The sequence below is a fragment of the Nelusetta ayraudi genome, unplaced genomic scaffold (assembly GCF_046127955.1).
Source record: "Nelusetta ayraudi isolate G7.1 ecotype Tasmania unplaced genomic scaffold, CSIRO-AGI_Nayr_v1 ptg000075l, whole genome shotgun sequence".
Classification (NCBI taxonomy): domain Eukaryota; kingdom Metazoa; phylum Chordata; class Actinopteri; order Tetraodontiformes; family Monacanthidae; genus Nelusetta; species Nelusetta ayraudi.
The window spans coordinates 1,990,001-2,010,000 of NW_027466125.1; the positions used below are offsets into that span (position 1 = coordinate 1,990,001).

The 20,000-nt window shown below is 44.6% G+C and overlaps 1 protein-coding gene and 1 long non-coding RNA gene across 3 annotated transcripts in view; one reads left to right on the forward strand and one right to left on the reverse strand.

Annotated features, from left to right (window-relative positions):
• Positions 1 to 2,610: 2,610 nt before the first annotated feature.
• tbx22 (T-box transcription factor 22) lies at positions 2,611 to 8,332 on the forward strand. Its single transcript, XM_076043493.1, has 8 exons — positions 2,611 to 2,928; positions 3,160 to 3,406; positions 4,400 to 4,501; positions 4,638 to 4,812; positions 5,987 to 6,151; positions 6,897 to 6,961; positions 7,190 to 7,275; positions 7,370 to 8,332. Exons 1-8 carry the CDS (start codon positions 2,787 to 2,789, stop codon positions 7,888 to 7,890), a joined length of 1,503 nt encoding a protein of 500 aa, XP_075899608.1. The 5' UTR covers positions 2,611 to 2,786; the 3' UTR covers positions 7,891 to 8,332.
• The window catches only part of LOC142899741 (uncharacterized), a 17,720-nt gene continuing 1,847 nt past the window's right edge, over positions 4,128 to 20,000 (reverse strand). Inside the window, exons 3-5 of one of the 2 annotated variants that reach the window (XR_012928804.1) lie at positions 5,947 to 6,179; positions 4,597 to 4,779; positions 4,128 to 4,333 (exon numbers count right to left, since the gene is read on the reverse strand). This is a non-coding gene — a long non-coding RNA (uncharacterized LOC142899741). Of the gene's footprint in view, positions 4,334 to 4,596; positions 4,872 to 5,946; positions 6,180 to 20,000 lie in introns of those variants that run through there. The other variant, XR_012928803.1, reaches the window with a different exon arrangement.

Genomic DNA, 20,000 nt, shown 5'->3' on the forward strand with positions numbered 1-20,000 from the left:
AACGATAAATGCATGTATGTAATGTTAGCGGAGGTGTGCGCCACTTCGCGTCTGGTGTGAACGACACCATTGGTTAACGTGGGCATCGAAAGGAAGCGGTTTCTGCTTTGCGGTGCTTTCGCGTCCAGTGTTAACGCAATCGAGTGTAATGGGGAAAGATACCGCTGTGGGCCTGTGATATTTTATTGCTGCAGTACCTCAGGTGTCCACTGGAAAAGATCGGTGAATCACATTGCCAGTCTGGTATCCAGTTTTTATAATACATCCGTGGATGGACGGCTGCACGCACGTCGTTACGCGCATGGCACTCACCCCCAACACCCGTAACCCCCGGGCCAAAGATTTACGATCACACTGTCGAGGACAACACGGAAAAATAATCAGTCAGACCTGCCAGGAAGGAAACTACACGCACACGGTGTTGTTTGTATCGCCTCCCTTGTACGCAGCGAACACAGGGCCGCTTATCTTCTCCTTCTCCTTCCCGGAGACGCACCGCTGTCACAATATTGACAGAAAGCGACGCGTCGGGAGAGAGGAGGCCGTAAGCAGTTCCAGGCCTCGGCACTCAAACGGCTCCTGATGACAGAGAGCATGTGATTCTGGTTGGTCATAGTTCTCCATTTCCCGGCCTGTTGTCAGAGATTTCAATCAGCGGGCAAACCGAGCGTGCCGTAAACACAGCCCTCATTTGTTTTCCTCCTCGCAGCAATTATATCATGTGATTAAAAAACATTTTAAATACAGCCTTCGCCGACTTTTTCTTATTTGTGTAAAGCGGATCTATTTCATGCCGGGCAGTAATGTAATAATCCCAAGCTGTCATTACGGCCCAGGTTCCCCTCCCCAGCCACCCAGCCACCCTCCCACCTTCTCCCTCTCCCGCGCGCCCATGCTGCTCCATCTGATCCGCGCGCATTTATGAGAAGCAGACCGGCGCGCGCCATCACCGGGGAACTACAGCACCGCTGCAACCGAGAACACAAGAGACGGGAGGAGGAGGAGGAGGAGGAAGAGGGCGGCAAAACAAGGGCCGACTTTGAGGAAAGCACTCAGATTAATATAGGAAATGTTGGGTTGAACAGGGAAGCGGGGCTGGTCTGCAGGAGATACTCTACCTGGCACATGGCTTAAATTAAAAGACTTAAATATTTGTGCCTGTGCAGACTCCCTTCAATGTTCTCCATATTTATCTATCCGTCCCGTGTCTGGGTGAGGGGCAGCAGCGTGGAAACACGCAGGCCAATCACACATCTGAACCGCTTTATGTTGAAGCCCACTCATTTATGCTGTATTACTTCATCAGCGTTTTGTCTGTGTATATACATATCTGGGGGAAAAAAAAAAACATCCCAGGTTTTTATTATGTGGGGCTTCATATCCACTAGCCTGCCTGTAAAATCCAATGTTAGACAATAAAGGAATGTAATGGAATAGAAAATAGCCAACATATGTGTGTGCTTAGTCCTCTGAAGTCACTAAAAAGCAGCTGCTGCGTTTTCTTTCACTAACAATAAACATTTGTATTTACAGAAAGTGGTGACGGCCATATTGCACTTGTGGGTTACCCGCAACATACGGGTTTACATTTTTGATTGCACCCCGACATCACACTCAAGACGTGAGATCAAGAATGCCACGAAACCAAAACTAGCATCGCAGACACCACTCGTCCAGATGGTTCTGAAGTTAGACCGAGCTACGACGGGTTTCTACAAATGGGGTCCATAACCTGATAACAATTTGTTGATTTTTGAATGGCTACCACTACTCTTTCTTACCACTACAAATCTTACATAATGGTCCTTTAATTTTTATTTTTTTTTTATCTTTATCAAACGTAAATGAAATAACCCTTCGATGAACTGGCCACTTGTCAAGGGTGTACCCTCCCTTCGCCCTAAGACAGCTGGGATAGGCTCCAGCAGACCGTTGTGACCCTGAATAGGAATAAGCGGGTATAGAAGACGAATGAATGAAGGATAAATGAAATAAGAGCTTTTACTCTTACTGTTAAGTCAAATCTCAGTGTCACATGATCTCCTGGTTGCATTCAGCCTAAACAGCTGGATATTAAAAAGACACTTTTACTCAGATTTTCTCTGAAAAAAAACAAAAACTCACATTTAATTTTAATGTCCCAGGGGAAATAGGACAGTTCAGGAACTTTCTCTCATGAAAACACTTGTTGGATCCAAAAGTTCCCAAATACGTTAATTTATATATATATATATATATATATATATATATATATATATATATATATATATATATATATATATATAGTTTTCTCAAAAGTTACGTTTTTTGTTTTGTTTTTTAGCTTGAATATCAACAGTCAACGTGTCAGACTGAGTTGACTGTCAGTCAGAAAGTTGGATCTTATTCTGCAGCACAGGCCCATGTGGAGGAATGCCCTCCCTCCATCTCTCTCTCTCCATCCCTCCCTTCCTCCCAGTGACGCACTGAGGGAAACTGGAGGAACCGGCCAGAGGGGGAGAGAGAGAAAGAGAGAGAGGGTGAAGGGAGACCCAGGGCACAAAAAGGGGGAGAAGTGGAACTTTTAAGTAGTGAGATCAGGAGGCGTGTCAATTAACAGAGCCGCGCGCCGTGGGGACGCACGTGGGACGCACCGGATTAATCACGTAGCGCCCGAGAGCGCAGAGCGGCACCCCGGGGCTGCCGTCGGGTCTCCTTCCTTCCATGCACCGATGTTGGATCAACTGGGACTCTAGAAGCTCACGCGGATACGCAGAGTCGCGTGGAGACCGGCCCGCGCGCTCAAGATGCAGGGTCTGAGTTCCCGGGCTCACGCCTTCTCGGTGGAGGCGCTGGTTGGGAAGAAGCCCTGCAAGATCAGGAAAGTGTCCGGCGGACACGACGCCTGTTTGGCTGCGGAGGCCCGCAGTGACACGGGCATCTTCACCGGTGAGGGGCAACTTTCCAATAGCAAAACAAAACAAAAGCCACGTTCAGAAAATGTGTATTTTTTTCCCCGATGTATTTATCAAAGCAGTCTAAAGAGAGATGATTCCGTCGGAAAGAGCATCAAACCCGTATGGCGTGGATGTTTTTGCGACTACGCATCACTTTCATCATTCAACAGAATGTCAATAGCAGGTAACTCAACAAGCTCCTCTGTGATCTCCTCCTGCACAGGTTTGGAAGGCCTCCCGCTCAGGGAGATGAAGAAGGAAGGTTCGGCGCCGCGGAGGCCGAGGGACTCGACCTGTGAGCCGCAGAGACGCGCTGTCAGGCCGAGGGCCGAGGAGGCTGAGGCCGGCGGCGAGCAGCACAAGGCGCCGGCGGACGGAGACAGAGGTTCCCGGGTGGAGCTGCAGGGCTCCGAGCTGTGGAAGAGGTTCTACGAGATCGGCACCGAGATGATCATCACCAAGGCGGGCAGGTGAGTCGTGTGCTGCTGCAAACACTGATCCGGATGGGTACGCATCGCTGACAGTGGCCACAAAGTTTGTGGCTAATCTCTCATAGGTTAAATTTGACTCATAAATTTGACCCAACTGAAGAATTGATAGAATGTATCAGGCCGTGTGCATGGAGGGGGAAAAAAAACAGTCCAACATTTTCCTATCACAATCAACTAAAACGAAATAAAATAAAGTTTAAAAACATACTTTCCTTGAGGCTTAAACGTTCACATTTAAAACAAACGTTCCCTTAAGAACTCGTACAGTTCAAAAGTTTCTCCGGTTCTTTTTTACTTACATTTAAAATTAGCCAACATTTAAATACTTTAGATTTTTTTTAATTCAGGAATGATTCACGACGTGTTGTTTGAATTAAAACATCCATTAAAATGAGTAGATTGAGTAAGTTTAAATATGCAGGAAAACGTTAAGTGACTAAATAGTTTTTTTTTTTTAAATACATAATAATAATAATAATAATAATAATAATAATAATAATAATAATAATAATAATACAATTCGACGTCACATTTATTTTATTATTACTATTATCCATCCACCTATCCATTTTTTGATACCCGCTTCCTCCTGCACTCAGGGTCGAGGGGATTATATTATATCGTTGAATAAAAAAAAAAATTATATCAATATATGATATTATTGTCATACATATCACAAAGTGATTAGAAGCTTCAACCGTTTGGTGTGTTGAGCTGCTGCGGTCCGTCTCCTTTTGTTTCTATTTTTTTCGTGACAGAAAATGAATTATTAGCACGCAGGTACACGCTGAAATTTAAGTTGCTTTTGTTCAGTTGTGGAGAAAACTGACCATAAATCTCTGGATGCCCTCCTGAACTCTCCTCCCTGTCAGGCCGCTGCGGAGTCCAAACATCGAAGCGTCCCTCCTGTCCGTCCATGCCAATTGAACAAAAATACATGAATTGCTTTTGTGTCATTTCTTCTTCCAACAGGAGAATGTTTCCTTCTGTGCGCGTCAAAGTGCGCAATTTGGACCCTTGCCAGCAATATTACATCGCGATGGACGTCATGCCCGTGGACTCCAAACGCTACAGGTGTGTTCAGAATAATAATAATAATAATAATAATAATAATAATAATAATAATAATAATAATAATAATGATAAAAATCTCAAATGTCACAGTTTACCTGCTGCTTTGCTCACACATGCACGCGTCCCTGGCCTGCAGGTACGTGTACCACAGCTCGCAGTGGATGGTCGCCGGGAACACGGACCACTCGTGCATCTCGCCCAGGCTCTACGTGCACCCGGACTCTCCGTGCGCGGGAGAGATGTGGATGCGTCAGGTGATCAGCTTCGACCGGGTCAAGCTCACCAACAACGAAATGGACGACAAGGGTCATGTAGGTAACGCATGGGACAGAATACTTTCACGTCTCCACAAGACAAATCAAGGCAGCAGAAGAAGCCGAATCCGGTTGAAGAGCTGCGCACTTTAAATGTTTTGGCAGCTCGGCTTGTTGTCATATCGAACCGTGTGTGTTTAAAATGGGCAGTGCACATATACACACACAGGAGGGAAGTGGAAATCCCTGTTCCCGTAATGGTCCGGTGATGTACAGATGTGGCACATGTGGCGAGTGCGGAGGCTACAGGAGGCTTTCCGCTTCAGCCCGGTGTTTACAGAAGCAGCCCTGGAATTAGTGTGTATGAGGGATTCACCACCAGGGATTTTTTTTTTTTTGGTCTTTGCTGAAGGAATGGAAAGAGTTTTCACACAACACAGACGAGATGCTGCTGTGGTCACCTCATGGTCCAGAAGCTCCTTTGGAAGCTTGTTGGCAAGTGGTTTAAGTTGTGAAACAAGTGGTTTTCTAGTTTAGTAAGGTTAATATTACATTGCATTATTATATAGTGCAAAGGGAAAATGCAGGCCAATAACAATTATATACATCAGATTTATTTATTATACACACTAAGTGTTCATTTTAATGTGAAAATGGAATGAAATACCGCAGATTTAATACCAACAAGAATAATTTGGCATTATTAATTATGATCAGCACGGAACGTATGATGATTGTACTTTTGAAAAATATTTTTTTTTTCAAAACAAAAAAGTTAAGAAAAATTTATTCTCTATTGTATGAAACACCTTTTACATGAAATGCAACCATTTGAGGAAAGTTAAAAGTACCATTTCTTATTTTGCTTTGCACCAATCATATATTTTAGTTGTATATGTGCTTGTAGGTTTACTCAAGTTAATTTTTGTTAATTACTTTATCTGGTTTTACGTTTTGATTTCTTTTTGTCAATTACTAAAACATATAGCAAAATTCCAAAACTGTATATTTTCAAAAAGGGGCAAAAATAATGATATGATGATAAAAATATGATTTTGAAAACAAGTTAATTAGTTAAAAGGAGTTCTAATTTTTTTCCTTAAAATAAAAGCACTATGTTAAAAAAAAAAGAAGAAAAAAAGAAGCAATGCTACAAGATTAACAATTTGTATCTTCACCCCGATTATTTACCAGCGCTGGCTTTGTTTACTCCGTCCATCTCTTGACCCAGATCATCCTGCAGTCCATGCATAAGTACAAACCGCGCGTTCACATCATCCGGCACGACCCGCGGCTCGGCCTGTCGCAGATCCAGTCACTGCCGGCTGAAGGAGTGCACACTTTCTCCTTCCCGGAGACGGAGTTCACCACAGTCACGGCCTACCAGAACCAGCAGGTACACACCTTCTCTCCGCCGAAGAACACTGCAGAAGATACAGATACATTAGGATAAATGTTTCAGATAAAAAAAAAAAAATGATGATATTCATTTAGGGCTGACACAACTTTTTACATAAGCTAAGGTGGGAATAGTCTTAGTTGGGCTTTTGAATGTGTGTTCTTTAAAATCAGAGCAAGACATAAAAAAGCAGATCTGCACTGGGATCTATGTAATAAAAAGGACCAACCAAGTTGGTTAAACAAAAGCCATACAAATTGGCAGATTTAAAATTTTTGCGTCTATGCTTTAAAAGAGATTTTATCATTTTTCCTCAGATCAGGGAAATTCATGAATTTCAGTGTAATCAAGTTGTTCAGGGTCGGGAGTGTTGTATCCAGGGGAGCTGACCCCGGGATTTGGCTGCCACTCGCGCAGTAACCCGGCTGTCCAGCGCCGCTGCCAGCTCTTTTCATCGGGGATCCGTTTACAAGCAGCAAACGTGTTATTGCAGAAACTCAATCATGAAATAATGAGCTGTGACTGGGCCCCGCTGCTGGACTCCGCAGCCCGTCCAGGCACCAAATAAAACTGCGCGACCTCCAGGAACCCTGTTTGACATGGCCGAGTGCCCTGGGTGCTGCTGGGAGATGCAGTTCCCGCAGTGAGCTCATTGTTAGCTCGCCGTCACAGGCTTCACACGTCCGTCCTCAACCCCCCCCCCCCGTGTCTCTCTGTCTGTCTGTCTGTCTGTCTTGGCCAGATCACTAAGCTGAAGATCGACAGGAACCCCTTTGCGAAGGGCTTCAGAGACCCGGGAAGGAACAGGTAGAGAAAAGCCCACCACACTGCACTGACACACTGACACTTGTTCCAGTCCACTGGAGGGCCCAGGAGGGGGATGTTAAAGTTCAAGCGGTGACACATGACACTAGTGTAAAAAAAAAAACCCAACCCTTTAAACCAAACGGGAGCCTTGTAGTGCAGAATTTCACACCTCTCACAATCAATATCAGGGACCTGCAACACATTTCCAGCGTTTTTATGTGTTTTCAGGGGAGTTTTAGACGGCTTGTTGGAGTCGTATCCCTGGAGAGGCCCACTCACTCTGGACTTGAAGCCGTTCTCCATACAGCTCCAAGGTAACAGGCCACAACTCCTGTTAAGATATTTACTATTTTACAGCTCTCGGCTGTTTTTGTCATGGAGTTTTTTGGCTGTTTTTTCCTTCCACAGGAGGCTCGACCTCGCCGACAGGCAGCACAAAGGCTTTCTTGCCCCTCTCCTCCTCCTCCTTCTCCTCTTCCTCCGCCGTCTGTGCTGCATCCATGCACCCGTTCACCGCACTCTCCTGCCAGGACGCCGCCGCCCTCGACGCCCTGGCGTTCCCCCTGTACACCAAGACGCCCGGCAGAGCCTTCTCCCCGCCCCTGGCAGACAGACCCAGGGGCCTGCCGTCGCTGTGCCCCCTGGCGGAGCTCCCGCTGCTCTCGGCGCTGCAGCTGAAGAAGCCCCCCCACAGCCGGGACCACCGCCTCGTCCCCCTGCACGGCCCCATGGTCGCCCAGCGGCCCGCTCTGCTGCCCTGCCTGGCCGAGACCGCCGCCGCCGCCGGCCCCTACTGCCTCTACCGCTACAGCATCCCCCTCAGCCCCCAGCTGGCTGCCTTTTCCCAGCATGCAAAGCTGTTGGAGGACACCAGAGACAGTCTGCTGCGCCAGCCTCCGTGGCACCCCACCACCAACCACTGCCTCTGACAGCCGCTGCCCCGCTGCCGAGTGTGACCCTGCCAAAGATCACTGCTCCAAGGAGCAGTGAAAACACAACTGTGCCTGAGGACAATTTTTTTGGGGGGGAGGAGGGTTGTTGTTTTTTTTTTTCAAACTTGTTTTTGTACACCATGTCGGACCAAGTAGCACAGAGAGGGATCTAGAAGTAGGTCATAAGTGACTCCCTTCAAACAGAACTTGTTGACCGGGAAAAGGAAACGAGAGGTTTGAAAAGAACAGATTGTGTGAACTTGACATTATTTTTGTATTGTGACAAAAAAAGTGCTGATGGTTTACAACCAACTCCTTCTTGCATTGTTAAGGTGTTACGTACAGTACCAAAGACCATTAATCATAGCACGTGATGTGTGTAATAGAAATTATTGTTACTATCAAAGGGCTTACAGTATATATTAAAATATTTTTTGTATTTTTGTTCCTTGTCTATGCATAAAAGTTGTGTTAAAACAGTGAAAAATTAAATTGTTTTTATGTAGTATTTACCTTAGAACCAGAAATATCATCGAAAGCAGCACCATGTTTTTTTGAAGGGTTTGTTATTTCACTATTGCATTCATATATCCATCTATCCATCCATTTTCTCTCACTGCTTCTCCTGCACTGTTCCTGGGGGGCGCTGGAGCGAAGCTGTCCCAGCTGGGAGCGAAGGCGGGGTAACACCCCAGGGCAAGTGGCCAGTTTAGGGCAGGGTCACGTTGAAAAGACAAACAACCAGTCACACTCCCACTCACACCTATGGCCAATTTCAAATTTTCACATGCATGTTTTTGGACTGTGGGAGGAGAACATGTAAACTCCACACAGACCCGGGGATGATACTCTCAACCTTCTCCCTCGCTGTGAGGTGACAGTGCTGGGCACTGCACTACCGTGTTTCCCTATTGGTTACATCAAAAAAACAAAATAAACAAAGACCAAAATGTACATTATGTCGTCAAGCTTTAAAACTTCAAATGAATCGTGAGCAGCGCAGATTAATAACATGAGTTCATCAGGTCTCTTTGATTTTGAGCAATTCCTGGCCAGGAATTTAAGCAGCCAATTTCCATTTCTGTATTTTATTTCCAATAACAGGATTAATCAGAGAGGAATGGCTGTGGGAAATGGAGGTCGGGGGGAGGTGTGAGGGTTATTCTACACGGGCCTTTATTAAGCTCTGCCCATAACAAGATTTGAATTGGGCTCTTTGCCTCCTCCAAAGTACACCGCCACCGCCGCCGCCACAGCAGCGGCAGCAGCAGCAGCCGTGTCATCATCTTAACAAGGCTCCAGGATCAACAGTAAGTCAATACTGCAATACTCCCGTCTGTAGGAGAAACAGCCGCAACGGTTAAATAAAAGTCAACCCTCGATTGCGCCGAAGGAAAAGCCCTCTGGCTGCTGCGGTGACTCTGCGGTGTTTTTGTATCCGTACCAAAAGGGGGCACGCCCGAGCAGCCGCTGATGTGATAATTCCTGCCTACAGCTCCGAGCTCGGCACCATCCCTTCCACCCGTCCACCCGTCCACCCTTCCTCTCAGCACCACCAGGAGCAGCGGTTTTAGAGCAGGGCTCGGCGGGGAAATGGCCAGTTTCCCGACAAACGGTCATACCCAAACAGCAATTTACTTGTCATGGGCCGAGCCTGGCAGTGAGCTAACACGCGGTGGACGTGGAAATAGCAGGAAGAAGTTAATTGAGGGACTCGGGCGGGGGGGGCACAGGCAAGGAGATGGGCCCCGCGTTCCTCCACCCGGCCTGCTGCCCCGCTATCAAACAGCCCGTCCTTTGTCTGCAGACGGACATAATCTGCGGCAGGTTACATGATACTGTCTGTCATTTCTACGTGTAGCCGCGTAGGACAATCAGCTAATTCCTGATCTTTCAATTACGCTAATTGCTTTCATACCAGGAGAGCTGAAGTCTGCCTGCACCTGCTTCTCCACAACAAGCGGGAGAAGTTTGTTGGTCATCGATTGCCGTGGCCGCTGCACAACATTTGGCAATGTTTGGCAGGGATTGTGTTCCCACTGCACACACAAACTACAGTCGGGGTTCTGATAAAACAACTAGACGGTGGTAAGTAATGTTATTGATGATTGTTGATGACTTGAGCTTACAGCGAAGTGAAGCAATTCTTACCGCTGAGCATAAGTATAAGATACACAGGGTATAGGTTTATACATCGTCAGTAATTTTACACAACATTGTCCACATCTACTGTTAATATTTGTACTGAAGAAAATAACTTTGTAATCCTACTTTGTGGTGATTCGCATAGTTAGCTTGTTCCAATCCAGACCTGAAGAGAGCCCTTGAGCTGCAAGGTTGTCTCTCTCTGACAGCTATGGCTCCACCACTTAGACAAAAAACATAGCAAACAATGAAATTAAATTAGGTTTGTGGGGAAAGTCAGTCATTTTGAACAGCCACAGTTTTGCAACTTGAACAATGAAACTATGACGCACTTCTCAATTGCAAATCAGCTGGTAAACCGCTAAAAAGTCTGAGTGAAAAAGATGCAGACCTAAAACAAAAATGAGTATAGTTGTTAGAGTAAGTTGATTTTCATTATACTTTGCTTATTGTTATGTTATCATTATTCTTATTATTAAAAGAGGTGAGAAATTGAATGAAATTCAAATTATTTTTTTTATGTTCAATAACTGCATTTATCCAATCAACAATTTTTAGTCAAATCAGCAGTTTAGCACCATAGGACTAGACTTGCCAGTTAGCCTCCAGATAAACAGGGAATAGATAGATAGATAGATAGATAGAACGATAGATAGATAGATAGATAGATAGATAGATAGATAGATAGATAGATAGATAGATAGATATTTTAATGCTATATTTTCATATGTTCCACTGGTCCCTTTTTTAAGTTTTGTTTAAGAAGTTGTTCAAGCCAGAAGTTGTTGACTTGACCTTTTCTCAGCCTGTCAGTCCTGTCAGAGATTAACCACACTGGCCACGTAGCCACCACGCTAATTTGGTTGGTAATGTGTGAACATAATCCTCTTGAAGGTGGCGGCTGTAATAACATGGAAACGGCGCTGATTCCGCTTTGCAATAACAGGCGGACGGAAGGATCGGGGCCAGTTCGGAGTGATTGACAGGCGGCGAAGGGGGAGAAACTCGACCCCCGAGTCATTTGTTTCCAATCATTCCGAAACAGGAGAGAATGGGAGAAGCTCGGCAAGGAAGCGGGGGACGTGTAAATATACTCTGCCATCATTAGATTAACGGTACGAGGCGCGTGCACGTTTGCGCACGTGTCAGTTATCTCCTAATATTAGCCACCGTGCACTGGCAACGTGCACGGACTTGTGCCCTCCTCTGTGTCCTCCAGCGCTGGCCCCCGTTCACCCGGTGAAGGTTTGGGCCGCTGCACTGTTTTCTCTGCAAACCCAATAAAAGCTGGTTATTTATCAGGTCAGATTATGGGACGTGACTGAGCTGGGCCGTAAAAAAAAAAAAAAAAAGTTGAAAGTGAAACCAGCTGTGGCTGAAATTGAATTACAGCGAGTGAATAATGTGAAAAGCAAGAGCAGTTTAACAGCTATTAAGCACTTTTCTACCTCCTTCCCCCTTCACTCCCGCGCCGTCCAGCAGACGTGTTGTGTTCGAACTCGTCTTGTCCTTCTGGATGGTGAAATGTTCTCCCCCCATCTTGTCCTCTATCTCCGTCCAACATGGAGCTGAAGCTCCCAGTGGCGTTAGATCAGAAGGCCACTGACAGAGGCGAGGCGTGTGTTTTGCAAGCGGCATGCAAACACACAATCGGAGCATGGCCACGGCTCAGCGGGGAGGTGGTGGGGGGGGGGGTGCTGTGTGTGCGTCTCCCTGACAGAAGCAGAGGTTACGACGAGCCCAGGACAGACGACTTTACCACATGTCCAGTCCTGGCACCTGGAATGCATGTTTTTGCACCCGTTGTGTTGGTTTCCTCTGGGCCTCGGTCTCATGTCATTATCACACACCGTCGTCAATGAGCCAAGCAGCTCCTCTGCCATCACTCCCATCTACGGCTGAAACGGATGGATGGAGGGATGGATGGATGGACGGAAAGCAAGCACTGCTGTGCATCAACAATAACTTGCGCACACATTAGGGGAAGATGATGAGTCAGTTAGTTGTTCAAACAAAACAATGATTACTGAGTAAAATGGAAGCTATCTTGTTTGTTTGTTTATTTTCTGGAAATGGAAGCTATTTTAAACAACAGCTGTATTGAAGCACTGTCCTTTTCCATCATAATAATTGTCTCTTTAAAGACGAAACAGCTTTTCTTGTCATGTTGGACTCTTTTTCTTTTTCTTTTCGGAATGCTGTTGATTATACGTGATGGTTTTTACCTTCTGAAATATGCTAAAGAGATAATAGTAGCTAAAAAATATTATCATTGAGGCAGTGGTATCATAATTAGGATTTTGGCATCATAATTTAGAGTACACATACTTTCTTTAAAAAGACACTCTGAAAGACTATTTTTATCACTATCATCGCTATCATTTCTCTATTTAGATTTATTTGTAAAATGCTTTAGAGTCGATCAAACCACTGATAAAAACGCATACATCTGTATTATTCAAAGCGTAAATGTATATGTTTAAAATGACACTGTAAAACATTTAGGATATTTTTTCAGCCTTAAAAACCCAAGAATGCAGAATTCAAATTTACCAGATGCGGACATTTTTCAAATACAATCCCACTGACAATATACTCCCAGTAGGAACATGAGATTCATTTTACACATCATTTATATCAATACAGCATTAAACAAGTAGCCACCAGGCCCATTTTTTCATGTAATCACTCGTTCAGCCTCTCGTTCACTGCCACACATCAAGCCTTTGTGTTGGACGTGTGTGCTGGTATTTTGCCTGAACATCATATTAAGGTGACGTTTCAGCTGAATGGGTCAAGCTGAAGCAGTGAAGCTGTGGCTGTGTGTTCGTGTGTTCAGGTCTGGGGTGACTGGAGGACGGCTGTCAGCACTCGTCTCACCACCAACACACACGCCCAACTCTGACCCGGCTGTCACTCATGCCGGCTCCCCCCCAGTGTGTGTGTGTGTGTGTGTGTGTGTGTGTGTGTGGGAGGGTGAGTGACTGTGAGAGTCCTTTTGTGCATGTCTAGGGAGACAGTTGGGGGAATTACACAGGTGCATGTTTGTGTTTGTGTGTGAGAGAGACCATCGCCCACTCTGGGAATATGACTTTAATACAACACAGGGCAATAAATCAGGCCTTTTTGGAACCAGAGATGTGAGATATTCTTTTCCTCTTCACCCCAGAACTCTGACAGCAGGATAGATAGCCCTTACCTATTTTTGCTTCCTGTGCATGACAGGTTATCACTCCTGGCCCAGACTCAGCGAGAAGAGGGGAAAATAAGGTAAAGGCTGGGGGAAGGAGTGAGGGAGGGTGTGTGATTGAGAGAGAATGATGCTCCGTGGTTGATGTATCAGATGGCAGGTGAGGCTCTCATGTGAGGGTGGCGGAGGGGAGAGAGTGGAGTGATTTAGCGCCGGCCGGGACTCTCCTCCCCTCTTATCCCTGGCCCGCTGTCTTTCATGTCTCAACCTGAGGTCGACCCGCCCGCTGCCCCAGATGTTGCTGTCTGTCTGGGGGCCGCCCCTCTACAGGATGTGCCCCCCCCCCCACACACCCTCCTCAACGCACCACACTTACAAAACTACACTGGCTTAATTGATTTCAGGGAGGGAGACCCCCGCCACCCCCACCCAGCCCTTCTGTTTTACACACACATGTACAGACAGACAGACAGACAGCCAGCCTGCCAACAACCTGGTGCCCCGAGTGCACACAGAGATACACGCGGCTGGTGCTGTGCGCTGTCAACGCTAATTCAATTTGAGACGCAGGAGTGTGACTAACAGCAGACCTGCAGAGTGTTTTACCATATGCACCACACACACACACACACACGCACACACAGACACACACACACACACACACACACACACACACACACACACGCACACACACACACACACACACACACATAAGCAGTCCCATCCACTGGGATCACAGTAATTCCTATGGTATAAAATCTATTAACCCGCCGTCATTCCTTTGGTCTGTGCCATGTTAGGGAGACGTCTTGTCACCAATTGCAGTTCCACCTAATTAACGCAGACACAGCACCAGCCTCTGCTAATCTGAGGGCTGCCATAGAAAGAAAGACACGGCCTCAAATGGAATTTCAGGCTGCGACGAGCATTTGAATGCTTGCAAACTACAACAGATGAGTCGGTGTGAACCAAAGCCAAACTGAAATACTATTACAAGACTGCTTAATTAAACAATGAATCAACCCCAAAATGCCATTGACTCAAAAAAAAAACCCTGCACAGTTAGCCCTCTGTTTGCAGTCTCCCATGGCCAATGTTCTTATCAGCCACCTGTGACACTTTCCAAATGACTTATTTCCGAAACTCAATGTTTTACCAACAACTACATATTTTTTTAAAAAAACAAGCTGCATAAGGAAGTTTCAGATTATTAACAGATTAAGATATTAGGCTGCCTTCTTGGAAGTAATCCCGAAAAATTTAAATATGCTGACAATGAAATAGCTTATTAAAGAACAATAGACCCCAGAGGCACGAGAACGACTTTTATTTATCAAGCAATGGACAGACATGATTTAAAGTGAGTCAGTGTAATGTGAAGTTTGACATTGCCTGGGTGTCTACTGGGATGAGGGGGGGGGGGGATCAAAAATAGCAGAACATAGTTTGAATGTGAAATATCACTTTAAATTTAGGTTAGGGTTCTGTGGTTATTATGGGTTGTTTCAGGGTTGCAAAACAGTGGAAACGCATGGAGGTCAATGTTAGTTAAACACGAAGGCAGGGAAAACAAATAGTGAGTGAGGTGAATCTGTGTGACATCATGCTGTTCCGTCATTCAGCCCATACTCCTGCAATATGCTGCAATAGTGTCATTTTTTTTTTTTTTTTATCAATCCTAGACAACATTTCCCAATTAAAATAACAGCAACGAATAACAGTGAGGGCGCTTTTTTCTGCTTCATGTGTCAAGTGTAAACCCAAGTCTGAGAAGAGTTGATAATAGTGTGAGGAGGCCTCATACTCTTATCAACTTTCTCAGTTGGCAGAGACTGCAAACCTTTACTATGGACTTTTCACCTGTCGGAAATGTGAAATAAATCAGAACATATTCCACATGGCTTGTCAAGGTTAGTCAGCTTTTTGTGTGTGTGTGTGTGTGTGTGTGTGTGTGTGTGTGTGTGTGTGTGTGTGTGTGTGTGTGTGTGTGTGTGTGTGACAGTGAACCTGATTAAAAGCTGCATTAACACATCTGAGGGGAAGCAGCGGCTGAGGGCCCAGTGGAAACTGTGGAGCACCTCAGGCTGGAACGATTAGACACACACCTCCACGGCAGCTGGGGACTGGGGAAAGCCCTTGGAAAGCAGCGGCGATTGGTCACACATACCCATCGATACCTGAGTAGAACCAATCAGGTCTGCTTCCTGTGTTTGACCTGACCCCTGGTGCACAGTAACAGAATATTTGTAATTTAGGGCTGTGAAGGGGAACGAGGACACAGAGAGGAAACGCAGGCAAGGAAGGAGCCTGAAACCCGTTAAATCTTAAACTGCGTCTTACAAATCCACAGCCGTTGAGGTATCTATACTAACAACTATTGATTTAGATTGAGAAAAAAAAAATCCTACCGCAAGCCAAAGGTATTTTAAGCTAAATACCACAGTAATAGAAGCTCTGACAAGTAAAACAAATTATTAATTTGGCTGTATTGTGTATTCTGGTATAAAAATATCCTATATCCAAAGCAGAGGAAACTAAATGGGAGATAAATGGCACTATGGTCAGCATGAGGGTCTACTTTGTCTGGGTTTTGTGTGTTTTATGGTCTATGCCCCAGAGCAAATGTTGCGTGGTCAATTACGAGACCCCAACTCAGACTCCAGTGGAGCAGTCCTGCGTGATTAAATATCCCACAAACTCTCTCTGAACAATATGCTTAGCCTTCTGCCGACAAACTCCGAGGGAAAAAAGGCTTGGAGTTTGGCTGAGCTTTGTTTCAACTTTTGAAATGCATTCATGGTGCATGCAGTGTGTTTGCAGTTGTCAGTGCCCTTTGTGACATCATGATGGGCTAAAATCCAGAACTGCGTGTCTTAGCACACACAATGTAAGCAAAGGGTGGACTTTTTTTTTTTTATTTCTGGGAAGTTCATTGACAGTTTAGAGATACAGGTCAAGCATATTTTGTATAATATGCACAATTCAATTTAATGCATTGCTCCTCTGCAGTTATTAGTTATTGATCCGTGGGCATGAACAGCTGGTCACTCAGGTTATCAATAAACACCCAACTACTCATTTCCAATGAGACTATGCATATCGGTCAATGACAGGAAACATGACCTCCAGCCTGCTGGACTTCCGTTTGTTGGAACACAAACACGTGACACACACTGGCATTCAAATACAATTTAGCACCTTCAGCAGCTCATACAGGAGCTGTGTCTCATACATCTGGACGAAGTATCCCTGGCACACATGTTGAGATGCACTAAACGGAGAGGAAAGTAGGCCTCCATCCTTTAATCATGCTCAGAGAATCACCACTGATGGTCAAAAACAAGACCCATCAAATAGTGTTTTTGTGCCAGCGAGAACACAAGGACTCAGAGTTCAAATTGAAGATGATCTAAGTTGGACAAGAAATGACTGACAGCTGTTGGATGACTGCAGTCTGCAGACGATACACTTCGATAACACTTTGTGCTACTCTGACGTCCGAGCGCTTCAAGAAAAAGTGTGAATGGCGTGTGCTAAGCTAAGCTAAGCTTAGCATAGCCTGAAGATGATTAGGGAGGACGCAAAGCGGGTCAGAGGTGGCCGAGTGTCACTCTCATCAACTGCAGGGCTGAAAGTGTGCATTTATGGATATTTGTGTGTGTGTGTGTGTGTGTGTGTGTGTGTGTGTGTGTGTGTGTGTGTGTGTGTGCGTGCGTGCGTGCGCGCGCATGGTCCTGGGCAGCACCTGTAATGGCTCCCAGCTGAGTGTGCCCCCATCCCCCCCTAACCTCCGCCAGGATACGGTGAATTCTGCAAGAGTATGTGTGTAATGAGGCGCTGGCATGCGAGCGGCAGAACGCCGCTTCCTCTACAGGTGAAACCTTTGACCTCTCATCTGTTCCCTGTTGGAGGAGAGGCAGAGGAGGGGCGGGATGGAAAAAGGAGGGAGGGGCAGGGAGGTATGCAGGGATGCATCCACCTAAAAAGCCATCAAGAAAGTGAGGAAAACAGGTCAGAATGATTCCCTCTTTAAATTTTAGTGGCACGGAAAATTATATCCAAATTTTAAAAAAAACTTTAGATTCTCATTTCTAATTAGCAAATGAAAAATAATTTTGGATTTCAATAAGAAAAACTTCACAGAAACCCCACCTAACTCTACACACTAACAATATTTTTACTTAGTTATTAAACAAATACTGTGCAATGTTTTATAGGTGTGTGCAAATAGTTATAGCTAGACAGTACTGGGCAGTAGGCATTAGTGAATCTCTGCCTTTGTCATATATGCTTTGTCATAAAATTTGTTTTCAAGAATTTCAAGCATTGTCATTTTGGGGAAATAATAAATATTAGCAACCTGCCTTTATTATTTAACAATCGATCTATTCTGTGAATACGTGGATGTCCTATATGACCAAGGAGCTGAGCTGTCAATGGAGACTTGATTTTTTTTTTGTTAGTATCATTTGTTTTAATCAGTCAGTTAAAAACTCTTCCCTCTGTACCAAAAGAGATTTGTGTTTGGATCTATAAGATGATGTGTGTGTATGGATAGTCAGGAGCAGGGAGGTCGGGCCTGCAGGGAGCCGCAGCCATCAAATGAAGAGGAAAAACATGATAACTTAACCATAATATCTACCTGGCAGCATGCTTCTTAAAGTAAATCAATAAAGTGGGCTATTAAAGGTGCTCTGACCTCAAAAGACGCCTGCCTCGAAATTATCATCATCAATCATAAAAGGGATATTTGAGTTTGCTGAGGAGCCAGTGAGAGTGGCTTGTCGTAATGGTTTAATATGAACGTCATAAATTTCACTTTAGCTTTCTGTTCCCCATATGTAATGGATCTGTAACAGTGAAATGAATGGTACTAACTCTGCATTATCAGGCCATTATCAGGCTACCAACAGGTTTAGAGGACACAACATTTGAATCACTGATCATTTCAAACTTGTCTGGTGGTAAGAAGAATTCAAGGACATTCTAGGAGGTAAATCGAGGTCATGTTTTATACATATCATATTCAGGCATTTTTGTTTTTAATGGTTTGACTTTCAAGTGATTTAAAACAGAACAGGTGCACTGATTCGAAGCAGGGAGGGAGCGCTTCGCTTGAGAGCTGAAAATGTTGTGTCATTATTCTTCCACTAGGTGTCACTTTTGGCTTCTCAACCTCATTATTGCTCCCCATCCAGAGGGGCCTTGCTTGCAGTTGCTGGGTGAACACTGGCTGAGGACAGATCTTGTAAAGACCATCGTACCAACAAAAAGGGGTTTATTTTCAGGCTCATGGCCTTAATGTGCTAAGAGACCGGTAGCATGCTGCTATTAAAACAGAGGGATTTTAAAGAGTGTTCCTAAGCAACACTGTGTCACGCTGCGCTTTCATTTCTATAGGGACTATTAGGGTCTATTCAGTGAAGTGATGTCTGTCCTACAGTGAAGATAATTAAGGCAATTCAAAGAGGATATCAGTTTTATGAGAGGGAGAATCTTCAAGCCTAAACTTTGAAGCACATCTTGATGGCATTACGTAACTTTTTTTTCACATCATCTACCTTATGCTACCCAAAGTAACAAACTCTTATTACTTACTAATACCTTGAGCAATGTTCATGTTAAAGTAATACTTTTCATGTGATCGTTTACTAAAAATTTTCTACTAAGCTGCTCTTTCTCTTTTGTAATAAGACGGTCCCAAGGTGTTGGAAAAAAAAAAAAAACGACGAAAATATCTGATGAGTCCAATTGAGATTTTAGGGGGTAATGGGTAATATAGAATGGTAGGTCAGGTCAGGAGTTCTACTGTTGTGTAGCAGAGTACTGCTGTGAATTAAAGGTTGAGACCTTGGAAGACGTGAGAGAACAATAGTCACAAAAAGTCCTTTGAGGGCTTTTTTTTTATTTCAGGTCAGATATCCATCAGAAAAAAGGCTTCCAATTAGTGTGAATCTAGGCCCTATGGCCTGGATTTCAGCAGTGTAAATAGAATCATCCAGGGTGCTCTGATCATAGTTTAAAATAATTTTCTTGACCACTATATTTTGACTGGAGCTTTTCAGGATGAATCTGCAAAACATAATATTTCAAACAATTTTGGTTCACCTGCCTTCCAAATTGTTCAGCTTTCAGTTGGACATTTGATTGCAAATTGCCACACACCAGACCTGACATGGATGCATGTCCAAGGCAGATAACAACAGTTAATACAGTATGTGACAGTACTGGATGAAAGTGTTAAATGGTTCAATAACAATTAAGCAAAGCCTTAAATGTTACAAACATAATAGATGTGTAACTACACAAGACTCTTTACAACGTTTCTCCAAAGTTACAAAAATAAAAAACGTTACTGTTCAACTCAAAATCAATGTCATGGGTACAGTTTGAAGGTGGGCACGAGAAATGAGAGCCATTAAACATATTATGCAACAAAGTGTGATATTCACTATCTTCTCAGGGACATCCCTGCTCCTTCCAGCAGAACAACGCTGAGACACGTCGTGTAAGTGCTACACCACAGCATTGTGTCGAGACAGTGTGGGAAGTGCCGTCGCCTGCCTGAAAATGTGGCACATTGGACTCCACAGAGACCCTGGGGTTTCACACTGCCACCCAACTTTATCTCTCTGCAATAAACTTGCAACTTCATCCAGGTTTATCCATCCTTTACCAAAAGAAAGCAGGGATTGGCTCCAATGGCGCTGAGTGGAGGTTGAGGTGCTGAGAAAAAATCCGGTTGGATGGATGAACTGTACCAATAAAGTCA

Excerpts from the sequence above, each read along its gene's own strand:
- tbx22 (XM_076043493.1), top strand. The coding sequence starts at position 2,787 with ATGCAGGGTCTGAGTTCCCGGGCTCACGCCTTCTCGGTGGAGGCGCTG. Across the intron at positions 3,407-4,399 it reads ATCATCACCAAGGCGGGCAG|GAGAATGTTTCCTTCTGTGC; the intron begins GTGAGTCGTGTG and ends TTCTTCCAACAG. Across the intron at positions 4,813-5,986 it reads AAATGGACGACAAGGGTCAT|ATCATCCTGCAGTCCATGCA; the intron begins GTAGGTAACGCA and ends CTCTTGACCCAG.